The 21358-nt window shown below is 39.3% G+C and overlaps 1 protein-coding gene across 1 annotated transcript in view; it reads left to right on the top strand.

The window, feature by feature from the left end:
- TRAM1 (translocation associated membrane protein 1) overlaps nt 1-9256 on the top strand; it is a 29081-nt gene extending 19825 nt beyond the window's left edge. Inside the window, exons 8-11 of the mRNA XM_019925194.3 lie at nt 57-161; nt 982-1125; nt 1472-1632; nt 7683-9256. Of these exons, the coding sequence (XP_019780753.2) occupies nt 57-161; nt 982-1125; nt 1472-1632; nt 7683-7756 (484 nt within the window). The 3' untranslated portion in view covers nt 7757-9256. The remainder of the gene's footprint in view (nt 1-56; nt 162-981; nt 1126-1471; nt 1633-7682) is intronic.
- Nucleotides 9257-21358: the final 12102 nt, after the last annotated feature.

Raw genomic sequence — 21358 nt, 5'->3', positions numbered from 1 at the left:
CTAATCTGTCTTAATTCATAATTAATCTTTTCATTTTAAATGTGTTTTTTTAACAGCTTGAATCATCTAGGACTTGTTCTTTTGGTGCTGCACTATTTTGTGGAGTTTCTTTTCCACATTTCCCGCCTGTTTTATTTTAGTGATGAAAAGTATCAGAAAGGGTAAGTTGTTGAGCCGTTCTATTTCTTGTGTAATTAAAGTCAGTGCCTATGTTGCCAAGGACCATGCTATTGGCGATTATATTGTTTTTTATAACCTGTTAGTAGCAGCTTTAAATAAAATGACCCTGTTTAGCTGTTGATGTTGGTATTTTGTTCTCTAAAATAGAATCATTCTTAGCTAGAGAGATACTGTATTGGAACTTGTAATTTTGAGGGTTGAGGGTTTACTTTTCTGATATAACTTCTCCTATCTTGTTTAAGTGCACGTTTTTCTTTTGGAGAAGGAAGAATGAGGAAGAATGAACTTTCAGAAGAAATTGAAATAATAGATTATAGAGCCTTAAAGATATTAAAATACTTTGATGGGAAAATTGAACTGGAACAGAGTTGAAGTGATATGACTTGTAAAGAGTGTGAGGCCTTTAACAAAAAAAAAAAAAAAGTAAAACTGGGACTCTCATGAGAATTGCGTACACGGCTTTTGTTTTATCCAGCATTTTCCAAAATTGTTCTATATACCAGTAGTTCCGAGAATCATTAATAGTTGTTACACACACACAAAAAAAGATCAGCTAAACAAAAAATATCAAACATTTCTTTACTGGACTTCTAGAACCTGAAATAATGCTGATATGTTATATATCTTCAAGAATGTGATATAATATGAAGCATTTCCCTAACATTCTATTTCAGAATCCTTTTTGTAGAACAATAAGAAATGTTGTTTTAATATGCATTTACTTAACAGGAATCTGATTTCTACTAGGATCTTTTCTTATCTTTGCAATTCTGCGAATCTGACTTGTGACATTTTTCTCAGATTTTCTCTGTGGGCAGTTCTGTTTGTGTTGGGAAGACTTCTGACTTTAATTCTTTCGGTACTCACTGTTGGCTTTGGCCTTGCAAGAGCAGAGAATCAGAAGCTGGATTTCAGTACTGGAAACTTCAACGTGTTGGCTGTTAGGTAGAGTTGATTTAACATTTTTCTCACTTTGCACTACTATATAGTATGTGTTATCAGTTTACAACATGAATCATCTAAAAATAAAGGGATAAATACAGGGGTTAGGGTAAATATTCATTCGATTTGATTTCATACCTGTTAACGATTTCATGTCCAAACTGAAGTACTAAAGCATTTATTTAACTTCTGGGATTAATCATTAGCAGGATAATTATTTATTAACATAACCTTGTCAACTTAGTGGGAATTTAGCACTAAGTTAATCCTGTCAAAGCAGGATGGACTACTTTATTCAATGGCATTGTTGGGGTGCGCTGATTCTCTGTTTATTCCTTCATATTCTCAGAATTGCTGTTCTGGCATCTATTTGCATTACCCAAGCATTCATGATGTGGAAGTTCATTAATTTTCAGCTTCGGAGGTGGAGAGAACATTCTACTTTTCAGGCACCAACCGTGAAGAAGAAACCAACAGTGACTAAAGGCAGGTCTTCTAGAAAAGGAACAGGTTTGTATTCAGTAAGCAATGAAAACCTTTAAGTAGGAAACTTTTTTTTTTTTAATGTTTTGGGGTTTTATTTATAATCTTGTTAAGACTTAAAATCTTATAAAGGAAAGTTTATTCTACTTATTAGCAAAATTAGAAACAAAATCATTTTCCCCCATCCTACAGTTTGTTGGTCAGTTATTCTCCTCAAAAGCTGTCCGCTGAGTTCTCTCTGACAAGTTTTCCAGACTTGATGACTTTGAGCCACTATAGACAAACGTGGACATGGGCAGTTTTAGTGAATAACTAACCTCGAGAGTGATTGTACTTTCAAGCATCTTACTCATATTTTAAAAACAAAACCTTTTTTCAGCCCCTTCCCATCTGCCCTTTAGTCCCAAGTGGAACACCTTTTTTTTTAATAACTTCTGATTGTTTGATCCTTCATCTTTGAGTCTGCATCTCACCTCTTTTCTCCTTCTGGCTTTTGATTGAAAATGCATTGACAGTGGAGTAATTTTTTTTCAACTTCGAGTGTTCATAGTTGGAACTGTAACACAAGGAGTTCCATTTTAAAATATATATCAACTGTGGTTTGCTCCTTATAAGTCTTTATAGCTGGTAGTTTATGTCCTCCAGTCCTATCCTTATTCAGGCTTGTATCAGCAACTCTTGACCCTTTGCATGTCATATAAATTTTACTGCATCTTGGTCAGTTTTCACATACACAAATAGCTTCACTGGGGTATTAGATTGATATTACACTGAATCTGTAGATCAGCTGAGGGAGAATTGAGTATATCAACCCATGAACATGATATATACCTCCCACTTGTCTAGATTATCTTTAATTTCTCTCAGTAATATTTTTTAATAACTGCTTTATTGGAATATAATTCACACACCATAAGTTCACCCTTTAAAGTGCACGTTTCAGTGGTTCTTAAGTATATTCACCATTAGCAGTCATTTTCCATTCCCTCCGTTCCCCTGCCAGCCTCTTACCTGTTTTCTGTCTCTGTAGATTAGCCTTTTCTGGATATTTCCTATCAGTGGAGTCACACAGTATGTGATCTTTTGCAGCTGTTTCTTTCACATAGCATATTTTTAAGATTCATACATGTCGTAGCATGTACCGATACTTCATTCCTCTTTATGGCCAAATAATATACTAGCGTATGTATATACTATGTTTTGTTTATCCGTAAGTTGACTGACAGTTGGGTTGTTTCCGCTTTTTTGGCTACCGTGAATGATGCTGTTAACATTCACGTGCAAGTTTTTGTTTGCACGCCTGTTTTTTGCTGTTTGGGATATATAACTAGAAGTGGAATTGCTGGGTCATATGATAGCTGTATATTTAACAGCTGGTGGGAACTGCTAAACTGTTTTCCAAAGTGCACCATTGTACACTCATTGTTTTGCGTGTTGATATCCAGTTGTCCCTGCACCATTTGTTGGAAAGACTAATCTTTATTGAATTGTCTTGATACTCTTGTTGAAAATCAGTTGATCATAAAAGTAAGAATTTAATATTTCTGGACTCTCTATTCTAGTCTCTTCATCTCTATGTCTATTCTTACGCCCTTGTCTTGATTACTATAGCTTTGTAGTAAGTTTTGAAATCAAGAAATGTGAGTCTACCATTTTTATTTTTTTCATGTTTTGGTTATTCTGGGTGCCTTGCATTTCCATACGAATTTTAGGATCAGCTTGTCAATTCCTGCAGAAAAGCCAGCTGGCCTTTGATATGGATTATCTTGAATCTGTAGATTGCTTTGGGGAGTATGAACATAGACGTCCTTCCATCTTTTAGGGTCTTCTTTAATTTCTTTCAATTAAATTTTACAGTTATCAGTGTATAATTCTTGCACTTCTTCATTAAATTTATTCTTAAATATTTTATTCCTTTCAATGCTGTTGTAAATAGAATTGTCTTCTTAATTTCATTTCTGGATTGTTCATTGCCAGTGTATAGAAACACAGTTGATTTTTGCATAATGATCTTGTATCCCACAACATTGTTGTGCTTATTAGGGTTTTTAAATTTTACTTTACTATTTAATTCTAGCACTTTTGTGGATTCCTTTCATTTTCAGTATACAGGATCATGTCATTTACAACTAGAGATAGTTTTACTTTTTCCTCTCCAGTCTGGATGCCTTTTGTTTCATTTTCTTGCCAAATTATCCTGGCGAGAACCTCCAGAACAATTTTGAATAGAATTAGAACGGATATCCTCATATTATTCCTGATCTTAGCAGGAAAACATCTAGCCTTTCACCATTAAGTACGATGTTACCTGTGAGTTTTTCCTAAATGGACTGTTTCAGGTTGAGAAAGTTTCCTTCTATTCCTACTTTGTTTGTAATTTTTATCATGAAAGGATGTTAGATTTTGTCACGTGCTTTTTGTGCAACGATTGAGATCATCAAATGATTTGTGTCCTTTACTCTGTGGATATGATGGATTACATTAATTGATTTTTTAATGTTAAGCCCACAGTGCAGTCCTGGGATAAATCTCACTTGGTCACGTATATAATCCTCTTTAGATGCTGCTTGGTTTGGCTTGCTAGTATTTGGTTGAGGATCTTTACACCTGTATTCATAAAGAATATTGATACGTATTTTTTGGTAATGTATTGATTTTCAAATGTAAATCCAGTCTTGCATTCCTGGCATAAACCCAAGTTGATGATGACAATATATCACTTTTGCTGGATGGGTTTTTTCAATATGTTGTAAAAATAGGATTTTTTGCATCTGTGTTTATGTAAAAGATTGGGCTATAGTTAGCCCTTTTCTGGGGTAATATCCTTGTCAGGTTTTGATACGAGTTATGCTGGCTTTATAAAAAGTATTGGGCAGTTTTGTCCTTCTTGTAATATTTAAATGTTTGGAAGGATTCACCACTGAAGCTGTCCAACCTAGACTCTTCTTTATGGGAAGATTCTTCTTTTTAACTACATGTTCACATTCTTTAATAGATAATAGGATTATTCAGATTTTCTATTTCTTATTGTTTCTCTTTTGGTAAATTGTGTTTTTCAAGGATTTATCCATTTCATTTAAATTTGCAAAATGTATTGATGTAACATTATTCATAATATCCACTTATTAATGCCTGTAGAACAGCAGTGATTCCCATCTTTCATTTCCTGTGTAAGTAGTTTATGCCTTTCTCTTTTCTTCTTCCATCAGCCAAGAACCAACATTTGTCTTCTTTTGCTGATTGTCTCAGATGTGTCATTGATTTCTGTTCTTATTTCCCTTTCTTTGGGTTTAATTTGCTGTTTTGTTATTTGTGGTTTACCTTGTGGAAATAAATCATTGATTTTTCATCCCTTCTCATGAATTACTTGCAGTTAAGGTCAAACTTCCCTTTCAGCAATGCTTTACCCTTATTTCACAGGTTTTGATATATCTCTTTCATTATCATTCACTTTCAAATATTTTATAATTCCAGTTGTGGTTTCTTCTTTGACCCATGGATTATTTATAAGTAAATTGTGTAGTTTACAAATACTGTATTTGGGCATTTTCTAGGTTTTGGGGGGTTTTTTCCTACTGATTTCTAGCTTAATTCCACTGTGGTTAAAGAACATACTCCGAATGATTTCAATTCTTTGAAATTTGTTGATACTTTCATTATGTCTCATCCTGTGTTCAATATTGATGAATGTTCCATCTGGACTTCAGAAGGATGTGTATTGTGTGTTTGTTGGGTATTCTGTTCCGTAGTTAGGTGTCAGGTCCATTTGTGATGTCCAGGTTTGTATCTTTACTGACTTGGTGGAAGGAGTTCTGCTTGTTCAGTCAGTTACTGCAAAAGGTATTGACCCATTTCTTCTTGTAGCTTGTAAGTTTTTGCTTTAAATATTGTGAAGATATGTTATAGGTATATCAAAATTCAGGGTTGTTATATAAATCCCTGTGGGATTTGTCCTTTTTTATTGTCACATGTCCATCTTCATCTCTAGCTTGTCTGAATTTACTCCAGTTCACCGTCTATCTTGTGGTAAAGTGTTAGCATGCTCTATCTTTTCCTGTGTTTTTCTACTTTAAACCTTTCTTTGTCCTTAAATATAAGTTGTGTCTCTTGTAAGCAGCATGTAATTGGATTTTAATTTTCTCATGCAGTCTGACAAAATTATCTTTGTTTTTTTGACAGTTATACTGTGATGTGCCTGGGTTTGGTTTTCTTTGCATTTATCCTGCTCGGTGTTGTGTAGAGCTTCCTGAATCTCGGCTTGGTTTCTTTTGCCATTTTTGGAAAATTCTTCACCATTATTTCTTCAGATATTGCTTCTGCCCCTTTCTCTTACTTCTGTCCTTCGGGGATTCCAGTACACGTGTTAAACCCTTTTACCCTGTCCTTTTATATCTTTTCGTGCTTTCTGCATTTTCCATCCTTTTTTTTCTGAGTTTCAATCTGAGCATTTTTTTCTAGTTCACTCATCTCTTCTGTTGGGCCTAATCTGCTATTAAACTTTTATTAAATTTATATTTTTAGTTACTGTATTATCCTGTCCTGGGATTAAAGATTTTTGAGTCCTTGGATGAAATTATCTATCTTTTCATTTATTTTTATTAATCATTGTTCTTTTAATATCCCTGTGTGACAACTCCAGATCTGGATCACCTGAGGATCTATTTCTGATATTTTTTTTCCTCTTAGTTTTCAGTCATTTTGTCTTGTTTTCTGGTACACCTGATATTTTTTTTTTTTATGAAATCACTTTTTGTAAAACTTTAATTTCCGAGACATTTAAAAAGTCACACTAAAAGTATCACACTAAAAGTAAAACAAACAAGACTGACAATTTGTAAACAAAACACTCTGCAAACAAAAATAATTTGCCAGTGCATCCAAACATTATTTTTAAATAAGCAACATTATACCAATTTTTTAAAATTTAAAAAGCCAGCACTGCATGTATCCTCATACTTAAAAAAAAAATTATTGTAAGAATTCTGCCTTTATACACTAAATACTGTGCTAACAATATAGAAGGCCACTTGGGGCTTTCACACGATGTAAGCCTGTGTTGTTGGCACGTAAGGCGGTTACTGAGGCCACAGGGAGGCCGACTGGGCTCCAGCAAAGCCAGGCAGAAGCCAGTGCCCCTAAGGTCAGGTTGAACACTGAATGTTTTGTGTAAAAGCATGCAGAGGCTCTGGATGAATTAGTAGAAGCTCTGGATCATTCTGTGTCACTGAAGCTGATCTATTTCCAGTTTGTCCTCATTCCTAGGACATCAACTATTTCTAAGGGCTTTCTTCTCTGGTGGGCCCCAAATTCATATTTTCGTCTCCCTGTCATTGTGAGACTTCCCAATTCTCTCTGTAGCTTTATTCTTTGTTAGGAGTTACTTTCTGCTGGATTTTTCTGAGTCTTGCTTGGTGCGTGCACGTTTAGTAGTTGGCAAATACCTTGGGGGAGAAATACACTTAGCTGACTTGGTTTTTTCCCAGTGCCTTCAAATAGCCATTTTCGTGTTCGCCTTTTGTGGATATTTTTGGAGGGAGGGTTGGTCTGGCATCAGTTATTCCATCATGGCTTGAAGAAGGCGATTATAACACTCTTAAAACATAAGAGTTATCATCCAAAACACCAATTTTTTAATATGTTGGAAAGAAACATATCCCCAAGAACTTCCCTTGTCTGCTGTCCAGTGTGAAAATGTTCCTTTTTTTCTACCAAAAGTATTGTTCTGCAGCCTATTTTATAGTTCTTCTAATTGTTTTTAGAGTTTCTGTCTTCTCTTTTTTTCCTGCCTTCAATAGTAGTTACTTTCCTTTTTTAACTATTTTTTTAATTGAGATGTCGTTGACATATGTAATTACTTTTAATTTGCTGCTTTCAGTTCATTGTGTTTAACATGTTATCAGGTTTTATGGTTGGTTAAATACTAGTAAAGATTAAGCACTAGTAAGTGAGTTTCACCTAAGGGCATAAGAGTATATATTAGGTTTTAAATTTTCTTTTCTGAGGGTACCTTTATGTGTAAAAGATAATATTATTTGCACTTACTTAGAAAGTAATCCTGATTTTTTTTCTCTTTTCAGAAAATGGTGTAAATGGAACAGTAACTTCAAATGGAGCAGACTCTCCCCGTAATAGAAAAGAGAAATCTTCATAATGAATTATAATCTAATTGATTAATGTCCCCAAAGAAATCTGCTTTTTACTATATCTTTCAGCACTAGAGATTTTTTTCTGTTCTTGAAAATACAGTTTGTGCTCTTTGATTCTTGCTACTATTGTTTCATGCATTTTTTAAAGGGCATTTGAGGGGAGGATGATTACTATGAGTGAAAAAAATACTTCAGCTTAGACTAAGCTACTTGCCTTCAAAATAGTTTAGGGACCACCACCATATTTTATTTTATTTTGTTTTTTATCTTTCAGCATTTTTCTAATGATTTGAAGAGAGAACTATTTACAAAAGTTCTACATATCAGTGATACAATTTCTTGCTCTCACCAGTTTTTTATATTAGCAAGATGGCCTGTTCCAGCAAGGCCATATTTTTTAAGTTATCTTTCAGGGCAAAATGGAAATAATATAAAGTTGGATGTCAAACTTTAATATGCTTTCAGTGTTCTCTAATTTTTAGGAATTTTTGTAGCCTTTACACTTGGGAAAAAAGATTTGTAAATTCACCAAAATACTTGTGTGCTTTATTTTTTAGTGGTTGTTAATGTTATTTACATCCCCATTTTTTTAAGGGAGAAAAAAACATACTTTTGGTTATGGCGTATGAAGATTTATTGCCATATATATTGAATCAAAATATATTAACATAAAAGTACTTGTGAAGTAAAATCTTTCTTGTGCATTTTCAACACTTGTAAACTGGAAATCAGAAAATTAAATATTTACTATAAAGAAAATTTTAACATAGCCCTTTTTGATATGTTTATTAATAATAATTCTTAATGGGGCTTGTCATAAGTTTGATACGCACAGCAGCTTAGAAAAATACTGTTTAACCTGAAAACTCTTTTAAAAAATCATGCCTACTTGATTTATATATATAAAAAGATGTCAATATTTGGAAAACATTTAATGCACTAGCCTCAAATTGAAAATTCAGGTGGATAAATAGTCTTACAAAAGACAATGCTTTATGTTATAATTGTAGCTTTGGTCCCATCCTTATCTGAGAAACATTTATCTGTATAAAACATATTTTTGGATAAATATATATATATATATTTGTATCTCTATAGAAAGGCTCTAAAAAACATTTGAGTAAAATATTTGGTTCCCTTTTCTATAATTATCCTTTAAAATCTTTATAGCTCTATTTGGGTTTTTGTCATCTTTACAGGGCATATATCACTCCTTGCAATGTTCACATTTCGCTCCCCACTTCTCACTTTTGTCACCAGCTAATGTTTGCGCCATTTTTAGTATAAAAGTTGCAGACCTGATAGGTCTGCAGTTTAATCAGTTGCCATGCTGCTAGAAAGTCATACTTTCTGTTTCCAGCTGTTTACCTACTTCCTGGAAAAAGTAGTAGCTCTCTGTAGCATCATGGAGTTTCAGTGGAACCAAATCTCTGCCATTAAAAACTGGCATTATATTGAACTATACATTGAGAACTCAATCAGAATAAAAATTTTTACTTTCACAAGCCGTATCTTGGATGTTTTCTTTGTTGTTAGCAAATTTTATGCTATTTTTAGTGTCTAATCTCATTAAAATGTACACGTTGAAAGAGTGTACTTCTGATAAACATTTAGAACAGCCTTTCTTTCCTAAAAAGTGTGTTCTACCAAAAAAGATGATTAGTTTCATATATTATTAATGAGGGCAACTGTGAGAAAAAGTGGTTTATAACCAAATTCAGGGACTATTGAGTTAAACAAACTTAAAGGTGTCTTTTTTACGGCAGGACACCTAGAATGACAACAGCGGGGACACAGCATGCAGTGTCTCCACACTCATTTGAGGAACCTTCTTTCTATGAAATTACATACAGCATATGCTATGTGTCCTACAACATATGCTGTGGGTTTGGGGGGTGGGGGGAAGCCCTTGGTATGTAGTTAAAACTTTACAAAACACATATATACACAAGTGTAATTGTAAATAGTAAGCCCTAGATCCCCTCCTCCAAGGAAAGTCTCTACGGGCCCCCCAGATCCTGCAGAGGCTGCTGCTGTCACCCGGCCTCTGGTCAAACTTTGAAGACTGATGGGAAGCATCACGGTAGGACCATGAGCCAGGACAGCTGTCTTACTGAGTGACCTGAACTAGTTGCTTTGCCCTTCTGGGGTTGTCCTTCCCTCCATAAAAGGGGGGATATGGCTGTGAGTAGTCCAGGTGGACTATTCTGGAACAAATGTAATAACTACATTCTTCTAAAATTAATTGTACACAGTCCTTAAATTCAGAACTAATCCTGGAGCAAAGCTTGTATAGATGAGGAAATGGGAGAGATGTTTTGTTGCACAGACGGCAATAGCCGTTGACACCCTATATCTCCAAGGTGTTGCCAAATGTCTTCAAAGAAAACTGGTTCTGCTGCCTGTCTACACGTGGACACCTATAAGAATGGATTGATACTGACCACCTGTTTGCATTTTTTAAAGAGTGGCCTTAAAAGTAACCCTGGAGGAAATTCAAGGTAATGCTCAGATGTTTTTTTCCCAAAGATCACCCTAGGTGTGATAGGTAATTCAGTTAAGAATCATCATCTGCTTTAAAACTTCACAGGTTTGGGAGTTGCAGAGTAGACATTAGCAAGTGTTGGAAGAATTAAAGACTAGTAACCTAGGGCCTGAAGAGAGTCAAGGGGGTTGGACTGAGTGTGTGTTTTAGAAGTCCTGGGTATACAGACCCAACACACTAGGATGAAAGGAAAGGCAAAAGGCAAGTCTACTGTATAGCATAGGGAACTATATTCAATATCCTGCAATAAACCATAATGGAGAGTATATGAAAAAGAATATAGGGATTTCCCTGGCGGTCCAGTGGTTAAGAGTCTGCGCTTCCACTGAACGGGGTGTGGGTTCGATCCTTTAGTCTGGGAACTAAGATCCCACATGCCGGGTGGCATGGCCAAAAAATTTTTTTAATTAAAATTAAAATATATATATATATATGTATAACTGAATCACTTTGCTGTACACCAGAAACTAACACGACATTGTAAATCAACTCTACTCCAATAGTAGGTCCATCTGGTTACTGAGCACTGTGTAAAGCCGTTAGCCATCTATGGAAGGCAGCATCCGCTATGGCTCAGCTCTATCCTGTGAAGACAGCACAGAGCTCAGTATTTACAAAGACAACTAGTTTAAGCATGACTTGCTTTACAGAAAGCTGCACTAGGTATCTGTGTGTCACACGTCAACCAGTTTTATCCAATACCATTCAAAGAAAGGCTAAGCCACTTTGTCTAGCTTAACTATTTTCAGTGAAAAAATTATTACTGTATTTGCTTAAAGGTAAAATCAAACATTTTGTGTTCTGAAAACAAGCAAATCAGAAAAGAAATTTAAGAGGCTTAGGTTCCGTCACATAACTACTAGTAACCTAACTTTGACTTTATGTCAGCCAAAGAAAGAAATCTCTTCTTATTTTGAAGATCCAAACTTCAAGTGATACCTTGTTGATTTCTGCAGATATTAATAGGTACATAGTAGTAAGACTAGCAGACCAGAGTTCAAATCTTGACTCCTCTACCAATAAGCTCTGTGTGATCTAATTAATGTCTGTACCTCAGTTTCCTGAGATACTGTTAGCACTTACCCCACAAGGTAGTTCTAAGAACGGATTGTGCATAGCTCCACACCTGATGCTTATTAAATGTTAGTTGTTAGCCCATACGTTTATGACAAACAGCACAGGGACTGAATGGCTCATAGTAAGTATTAAGTAGTTTTAGTTGTTACTACTTTTCCCTGTAAGACCCCATTGCACAAGGTTGATGAGCACTCATGGCCACAGTAACAAGGACAGTGCTCCATGGTTGCTGAGCAGGGGGGCCAAAGATGCTGCAAGAGCTATTCAAGCCACCATCACGGCCATTTAATCACTGGAAGACTGCAGGCATGCTTACCCAGCATGAAATTTCATAAAGCAAACTTCCAAGTCTGTACTGAATCATTTACACTTGTGTGACACAATAATCATAAAAGCAAATAGTGTGTATAGTTTCTAAAGAATGATTTTTTTCTATAAAGGTATTCCGGCCCTTTGCACAGCAAACATTTGCATCTTTTTTTTTTTAATTAAGTAATTTATTTTGGCTGCGCTGGGTCTTAGTTGCGGCATGCGGGATCTTCATTGTGGCACGTTTCATTGTGGCATGCGAACTCTTAGTGGTGGCATGCATACAGGATCTAGTTCCCCGACCAGGGATCGAACCCAGGCCCCCTGCATTGGGAACGTGGAGTCTTACCCACTGGACCACCAGGGAAGTCCCTAAAGAATTTTTATTTTTATTAGATACCTATGGTTTATGAAACCATACTTTCATTCAGATGGCTTGTACAACTTCTAGAGAACTACTAGCTGCTTAGAGTTGCCTTACCTTCTAATGGAAAGAATCAAACACCATCAGGTAAATGAGCATATTTACCTGGGACAGAAAAAGTGTGTATTACAAGATAGTTTATCAAGAAATTTGAACAGATCTCGTAAAATGTCCTAGAAATTACAAGTGGACTGGAAGGCCTGGGTATGGCAGTGGGCAGGCGGGGCAGGGGGTGGGAATATACACCTAAGTGTGGATAATATATGAAACAGACCCAAATCTTAAGACTGAGGTTGTTACTCTGTTGTATATTGGTTGATTGACTTCTGGACTAATAGCTTTTTCCTCCCTCGAATATGAGGAACTATAATAAAACTCCTTATGAGAAGATTAATGTTTCAAAAGTACAACTTTACCAAACTAATTTAGGTTATTAGTGATCTGACCAGTTAGAGTGGTCCTTTTCTATTTCTTGCTGATTTCCTTCACAACAAACAAAAGAGTAAGACACAGGTTATTTGTAACTCAGGGCAGAAGGGAGAAATGTCTATACTGTATTTACGCTAATAAATGAAAAATGAAAGATTAAATGAGGCTTTTAAAAAGTGAATTCAATTCTGTAGGATTAAGATCTAGAAGACTACCAGGAATACATTAGAAGACTGGTGATTTACCTAAATCCTAATACACATAGGGAGCTTGGAAAAGTTCAAAAGAAAATCCTCGAGGCTTGGTTCAACTTTATCTTCAAAAAGAACTTGCAGGGCTTCCCTGGTGGTGCAGTGGTTGAGAGTCCACCTGCCGATGCAGGGGACATGGGTTCGTGCCCTGGTCCGGGAAGATCCCACATGCTGCGGAGCGGCTGGGCCCGTGAGCCATGGCCGCTGAGCCTGCGCGTCCGGAGCCTGTGCTCTGCAATGGGAGAGGCCACAACAGTGAGAGGCCCGCGTACCGCAAAAAAAAAAAAAAAAGAACTTGCATAACTACACAACATCAGTCATTCTCAGTGAATAGAAAGCCCAGTTCAAACCCAGAAGTTATTTCTCTGTTGATATCATGGCATAGTGGGTCAACTCTGTCTCAGTGCAGAAACAGTGGTACAGAGGAATGAGAGGGGGATGGGGAAATAGCCATTTAGCAAAAAGAAATCTCTTTCTGAAGAGAGAGAAATATTCTGCACTGATTGTCATTGACATTTATGGAGCACATCTCTAAATATTGGCCATTATACAGAAAGCAGGCTCATCTCATTTATTCTTCTATGATACAGCATCCTAATTTTGCATGGCCTGTGGGTTTTTGTTTTGTTTTTTTTCAATGAACACTAAAACAATAAAGAATTTGAAAAGCAAACCCATCTTGCAGAATGTAGCTTCAGGTTTAAGTAATCACAGCTCTCCTTGTTTTACTGTATTTTGATGAGCGCCAACATTCTAATTACAGCCCAGCATCTCTTGTTCAGCCGGCAGTGCCAATCATCCCCATTATGCATTGACATGGAGTAAGTACCCGTTAGGGGCTGCTGCAATCACCATCCTCATTTCCCGATCACGTTCCATCCACGTCAGCGCTCTAGTCTCCACTGGGAAGAGCAGCTGTACTTGCTGTACTCATTAACCCAGCTGCCCTTGACGTTTGTACCTTTTTTTTTTTTTTTTTAACTAATGTCTCAAATTCTCTACAAAAGGAAACACTTTCGGCCTGTGATTTTATTTATTTATTTTTTTGCATTGATTATTTCAGCTGTCTCTTTATGCAGGAGCTACACTTCCAACCAAAAGAGTCCTCTTCCATTTCACACACTGGGCTTCAAAATTCCAAATAGAAGCCCTACGTATTACTATGATTTGATGTAACAGAATGGCCAATGGGAGGGACTAAGCTGAATGCAGGTCCAGAACTTCACTCACTGATCTGAAAGTGTGGCTTTAAAAGTTTCTTTCTGATATTTCTCATTGCCTAAAAGAACTGAAGTTACCAGTTTTGTAGGGTATTTTATATTTAGTGATTCTCATTTCAGAGATGCTTAGTTTTAATGGGTTCCTACCCTGCTTTGCCTCCCCTTGCGCTCTGCCAATGTCTGCTCTCGATAGTTTCCATTCCTTCCACGGCATCTTTATCTTTCCCTGCATGCAGCAGGGTCCCAATGTCTAGCATCTTGCAACTGAAATGAAAGAAATGGGGAAGGGATATGTGCATTTTTACATCCTGGCAGAGCAAAGGATCAGCCTCTCCCACCTCAGTCCCCAAAATACCCTCCCGCATCCCATTCTTTACCCTCCACAATCTTTTTTTCCTTAAGACACAATAATACTGTACTTTACTGATTCTAAATGTACTCTCCCACCCCCATACTTCAGCCTCTCAAATAAGAATGGGTCTTTCAATCAATGGCATGCAATAACCGGCAGCATTTTTTCTTAGTGTACATAAAATAAGGATTTTTTTAATGGTGAATTCTTTGATTGCATAAAATTCAGTAAAAACTGCTGGCAATTGTTAAAGGCTTACTAAGTTGTGATTATTATTTTAAGTGCTCCTCCACTCATTTTTACTCTTCCTAAGAAGCATATGAATAGGTAGGGACCATTCTTAGCCCTGTTTTACAGAAACTGAATCTCTGAGTATGAAATGACATAAGTGGCAAAGCCAGGCTTTGGACACAGGTGTGTTTGACCTGTTCCTCCACCCACCCCTCCTCCACCCAAGCCTGTCCTTACAAGAGGATCATTAGATCTGATGTTCACTGTTCTTACTTCCAGGGAGTTTTGTGAAGATAAAGTTATTTCTTTTTTTTTTATAAATTTTTATCTTATCTTTTTTTGTGTGTGTGGCTGTGCTGGGTCTTCATTGCTGTGCACGGGCTTTCTCTAGTTGCGGCGAGCGGGGGCTACCCTTTGTTGCGGTGTGCAGGCCCCTCACTGCGGTGGCTTCTCTTGTTGTGGAGCACGGGCTCTAGGTGCGTGGGCTTCAGTAGTTGTGGCACGTGGGCTCAGTAGTTGTGGCTAGCGGGCTCTAGAGCGCAGGCTCAGTAGTTGTGGCGCAGGGCCTTGGTTGCTCCGCGCCATGTGGGATCCTCCCGGACCGGGGCACGAACCTGTGTCCCCTGCATCAGCAGGCGGACTCTCAACCACTGCGCCACCAGGGAAGCCCCCGTCCCATTTCTTAAAGCACGGGTAACTCAGCCAGGCTCTAGCCTCTTGTGCCAGCCACTGCCAGCCATATGGGTCTCCACCACCAACGTTTCCTGTAAGGTCACCTGGGTCCAGAATCACAGGCCTGGGTTTTACAAGTTGCCTTGTCAGGTATTGTCCAACACGTCACTTTTTAGACTCTTGAAACAACTTGTTCCAGAAAAGGCATATTTGGTGATGCCACTGTAACGTTGGTAACAACGTTGTTCATGTAATAAATGAGCACCGGCCATGAGAGAAAAGCTAAAGAGGGAAAAGGGAACCATGAAAAATAGGATCAAATAAGTAGAGAGCCAAGTCTCCAGAATCCTGCCCTTTTTCAAAGTTTTTATGAAAACTGAGAATTGGGGTTGGTAAGGGGGGATGGACTTTGCCTGTTTCTTCCTGTTTCCTTTGTTTGGTTTTCTGAGAAATGCATTTTGTAGCCGGATTTTGGCGTGTGCTCTAAGCAGAAGCTTGCACACTAACTCCTTCATTCATGTGCAGAACTTGATTCAACAATTCCTTTTGAAGTCAGAATTTCGATACCTGTGGTGCAATCACATAGGTTATATTGGTTATTTTCTAGGATATAGAAAAAAAAGATTATTTTTAAAAAAAGAAACAGAAAGGGAAGGAAGAACAGAGAAAAAAAGAGCTAGAAAAAAATTGCCAAATCTGAAGGGGAACAAACTAATTCCTGCTAAAGTGAGGCCCAGTTACTTGTGCGGTGACGTGTGTCTTATTAATAGGTGTTTGGAGGGTGCAGAGGGGCAAGAAGAGATAGATGATGCTTCCCGACGTCTTTCGTAAACTTCCTCCATTCACCTCTTAGAACCACCCTACACACTAGCTAGGGGAGCATTTGCAACGAGAAGTGGAGAAAAAGCAATGCAACCACACAGACCATGAGAGGTTTAGATTGTGCCGAAGCGCAGAAGCAGACACCTGTTTCCTTTCGTAGAAAAGGCTGCAGCTCCCTCACACCCTCCCCGCCAAGGACTTGTGCTCGTATGTCATCACAGCTGGGGATGTGGAAGCAGATCCAAAATGGAACAGGTTGTAACAAGATCCTAAAACCCATTTTGTACTACTTACCACTAAATGATAATAGAAGTGTGGATGCAGTCTTTGTGAGGAGATGAAGGCTTACTGTTTTGGGAGAGTTTTTGCTCGTCTTCAAAGACCCTGGGTTGGGCTCCACTCGCTAGGTCTGTAGGGGTGCTCACAGAAGGGATGGGGTAACGAGTAAAACGGAACCCAATTCAAAGTCTGCTGTGCACCACTCCCCGACCCCAAACAAAGATTCAGGCAACCAAGTTCTTACACACACACACACACACACACACACACACACACACACACACACACAGACACACACACACACACACACACACACACACACCCTGGGGCACTATAATTCCCTCAGGCAAACTAGCCCCAAGCTAATCTTGAAGGGCCAGTGCCCTTTAAGACAACAACCCTGATTGGACTTCCGGGAAGATGGCGGAAGAGCAAGACGCGGAGATCACCTTCCTCCCCACAGATACACCAGAAATACATCTACACGTGGAACAACTCCTTCAGAACACGTACTGAACGCTGGCAGAAGACCTCAGACCTCCCAAAAGGCAAGAAACCCCCCACGTACCTGGGTAGGGAAAAAGAAAAAAGAATAAACAGAGACAAAAGAATAGGGACGGGGCCTGCACCAGTGGGAGGGAGCTGTGCAGGAGGAAAGGTTTCCAGACACTAGGAAGCCCCTTCGCGGGCGGAGACTGCGGGTGGCGGAGGGGGGAGCTTTGAAGCCGCGGAGGAGAGCGGAGCCACAGGGGTGCGGAGGGCAAAGCGGGGAGATTCCCGCACAGAGGATCGGTGCCGACCGGCACTCACCAGCCCGGGAGGCTTGTCTGCTCACCCACCGGGGCGGGCGGGGCAGGGAGCTGAGGCTCGGGCTTCGGTCGGAGCGCAGGGAGAGGACTGGGGTTGGCGGCGTGAACACAGCCTGCAGGGGGTTAGGGCGCCACGGTTAGCCGGGAGGGAGTCCGGGGAAAAGTCTGGAGCTGCTGAAGAGGCAAGAGACTTTTTCTTACCTCTTTGTTTCCTGGTGCGCGAGGAGAGAGGATTAAGAGCGCTGCTTGGGCGAGAGAGAGGCATGGACATACATACACTAACAAACGTAAGGTAGATAGCTAGTGGGAAGCAGCCGCATGGAACAGGGATATCGGCTTGGTGCTTTGTGACCGCCTGGAGGGGTGGGATAGGGAGGGTGGGAGGGAGGGAGATGCAAGAGGGAAGAGATATGGGAACATATGTATATGTATAACTGATTCACTTTGTTATAAAGCAGAAACTAACACACCATTGTAAAGCAATTATACCCCAATAAAGATGTTAAAAAAAAAAGAACGCTGCTTAAAGGAGCTCCAGAGACGGGCGCGAGCCGCGGCTAAAAGCGCGAACCCCAGAGACGGGCATGAGACGCTAAGGCTGCTGCTGCCGCCACCAAGAAGCCTGTGTGTGAGCACAGGTCACTCTCCACACCCCCCTTCCGGGGAGCCTGTGCAGCCTGCCACTGTCAGGGTCCCGTGATCCAGGGAGAACTCCCCCGGGAGAACACACGTCGCACCTCAGGCTGGTGCAACGTCACGCCGGCCTCTGCCGTCCGCAGGCCCGCCCCGCACTCCGTGCCCCTCCCGCCCCCCAGGCCTGAGTGAGCCAGAGCCCTCATATCAGCGGCTCCTTTTACCCCGTCCTGTTTGAGCAAAGAACAGACGCCCTCCAGAGACCTACACGCAGAGGCGGGGCCAGATCCAAAACTGAGCCCCTGGGAGCTGTGCGAACAAAGAAGAGAAAGGGAAATCTCTCCCAGCAGCCTCAGGAGCAGCGGATTAAAGCTCCACAATAAACTTGATGTACCCTGCATCTGTGGAATACATGAATAGACAACGAATCATCCCAAATTGAGGAGGTGGACTCTGAGAGGAAGATTTATGATTTTTTCCCCTTTTCCTCTTTTTGTGAGTGTGTATGTGTGTGCGTCTGTGTGAGATTTTGTCTGTACAGCTTTGCTTCCACCATTTGTCTGAGGGTTCTATCCATCCGTTTTTGTTTTTTTTAAATTTTTTCTTAATAATTACTTTTTATTTTAATAACTTAATTTTATTTTACTTTATCTTCATTCGTTCTTTCCTTCCTTCCCTCCTTTAGACAACGAATCATCTCAAATTGAGGAGGTGGACTTTGAGAGCAAGATTTATGATTTTTTCCCCTTTTCCTTTTTTTGTGAGTGTGTATGTGTATGCTTCTGTGTGAGATTTTGTCTGTATAGCTTTGCTCCACCATTTGCCCCAGGGTTCTATCCGTCCGTTTTTTTTTTCTCTTAATTTTTTTTTTATTTTAATAACTCTATTATATTTTATCTTTATTTTATTTTACTTTATCTTCTTTCTTTTTTTCCTTCCTTCCCTCCTTCCTTCCTTCCTTCCTTCCTTCCTCCCTCCCTCCCTTCCTCCCTCCCTCCTTTCTTTCTTTCTTTCTCTCTTTCTACTTCTACTAATTCTTTCTTTCTACTTCTCCCTTTTCTTCTGAGCCGTGTGGATGAAAGGCTCTTGGTGCTGCAGCCAGGAGTTAGTGCTGTGCCTCTGAGGTGGGAGAGCCAACTTTAGGACACTGGTCCACAAGAGACCTCCCAGCTCCACATAGTATCAAACGGCAAAAATCTCCCAGAGATCTCCATCTCAACACCAGCACCCAGCTTCACTAAATGACCAGCAAGCTACAGTGCTGGACATCCTATGCCAAACAACTAGCAAGACAGAAACACAACCCCACCCATTAGCAGAGAGGCTGCCCTAAATCAGAATAAGTCCACAGACACCCCAAAACACACCACCAGACATGGACCTGCCCACCAGAAAGACAAGATCCAGCCTCATCCACCAGAACACAGGCACTAGTTCCCTCCACCAGGAAGCCTACACAACCCACTGAACCAACCTTAGCCACTGGGGACAGACACCAAAAACAACAGGAACTACGAACCTGCAGCCTGCAAAAAGGAGACCCCAAACACAGTAAAATAAGCAAAATGAGAAGACAGAAAAACACACAGCAGATGAGCAAGATAAAAACCCACCAGACCTAACAAATGAAGAGGAAATAAGCAGTCTACCTGAAAAAGAATTCAGAGTAATGATAGTAAAGATGATCCAAAATCTTGGAAATAGAATAGACAAAATGCAAGAAACATTTAACAAGGACCTAGAAGAACTAAAGATGGAACAAACAATGATGAACAACACAATAAATGAAGTGAAAAATACTCTAGATGGGATCAATAGCAGAATAATTGAGGCAGAAGAACGGATAAGTGACCTGGAAGATAAAATAGTGGAAATAACTACTGCAGAGCAGAATAAAGGAAAAAGAATGAAAAGAACTGAGGACAGTCTCAGAGACCTCTGGGACAACATTAAACGCACCAACATTCAAATTATAGGGGTTCCAGAAGGAGAAGAGAAAAAGAAAGGGACTGAGAAAATATTTGAAGAGATTATAGTTGAAAACTTCCCTAATATGGAAAAGGAAATAGTTAATCAAGTCCAGGAAGCACAGAGAGTCCATACAGGATATATCCAAGGAGAAATACGCCAAGACACATATTACTCAAACTGTCAAAAATTAAATACAAAGAAAACATATTAAAAGCAGCAAGGGAAAAACAACAAACAACACACAAGGGAATCCCCATAAGGTTAACAGCTGATCTTTCAGCAGAAACTCTGCAAGCCAGAAGGGACTGGCAGGACATATTTAAAGTGATGAAGGAGAAAAACCTGCAACCAAGATTACTCTACCCAGCAAGGATCTCATTCAGATTTGATGGAGAAATTAAAACCTTTACAGAGAAGCAAAAGCTGAGAGAGTTCAGCACCACCAAACCAGCTCTACAACTGCTAAAGGAACTTCTCTAGGCAAGAAACACAAGAGAAGGAAAAGACCTACAATAACGAACCCAAAACAATTAAGAAAATGGGAATAGGAACATACATATCGATGATTACCTTCAATGTAAATGGACTAAATGCTCCCACCAAAAGACACAGATTGGCTGAATGGATACAAAAACAAGACCCATATATTTGCTGTCTACAAGAGACCCACTTCAGACCTAGAGACACATACAGACTGAAAGGAAGGGGATGGGAAAAGATATTTCATGTAAATGGAAACCAAAAGAGAGCTGGAGTAGCAATTCTCATATCAGACAAAATAGACTTTAAAATAAAGACTATTAGAAGAGACAAAGAAAGACACTACATAATGGTCAAGGGATCGATCCAAGAAGAAGATATAACAATTGTAAATATTTATGCACCAAACATGGAGCACCTCAATACATAAGGCAAATACTAACAGCCATAAAAGGGGAAATCGGGCTTCCCTGGTGGCACAGTGGTTGAGAGTCCGCCTGCCGATGCAGGGGACACGGGTTCGTGCCCCGGTCCAGGAAGATCCCACATGCCGCGGAGCGGCTGGACCCGTGAGCTGTGGCCGCTGAACCTGCACGTCTGGAACCTGTGCTCCACAACAGGACAGGCCACAAGAGTGAGAGGCCTGCGTACCACCAAAAAAAAAAAGGGGGGGAAATCGACAGTAACACATTCATAGTAGGGAACTTTAACACCCCACTTTCACCAATGGACAGATCGTCCCAAATGAAAATAAATAAGGAAACACAAGCTTTAAATGATACATTAAACAAGATGGACTTAATTGATATTTATAGGACATTCCACCCAAAAACAACAGAATACACATTTTTCTCAAGTGCTCATGGAACATTCTCCAGGATAGATCACATCTTGGGTCACAAATCAAGCCTTGGTAAATTTAAGAAAATTGAAATTGTATCAAGTATCTTTTCTGACCACAACGCCATAAGACTAGATATCAATTACAGGAAAAGATCTGTAAAAAATACAAACACATGGAGGCTAAACAATACACTAATAATGAAGTGAGCACTGAAGAAATCAAAGAGGAAATCAAAAAATACCTAGAAACAAATGACAAT

The sequence above is a fragment of the Tursiops truncatus genome, chromosome 17 (assembly GCF_011762595.2).
Source record: "Tursiops truncatus isolate mTurTru1 chromosome 17, mTurTru1.mat.Y, whole genome shotgun sequence".
Lineage (NCBI taxonomy): Eukaryota > Metazoa > Chordata > Mammalia > Artiodactyla > Delphinidae > Tursiops > Tursiops truncatus.
This window is presented reverse-complemented; position numbering and strand designations above follow the sequence as displayed.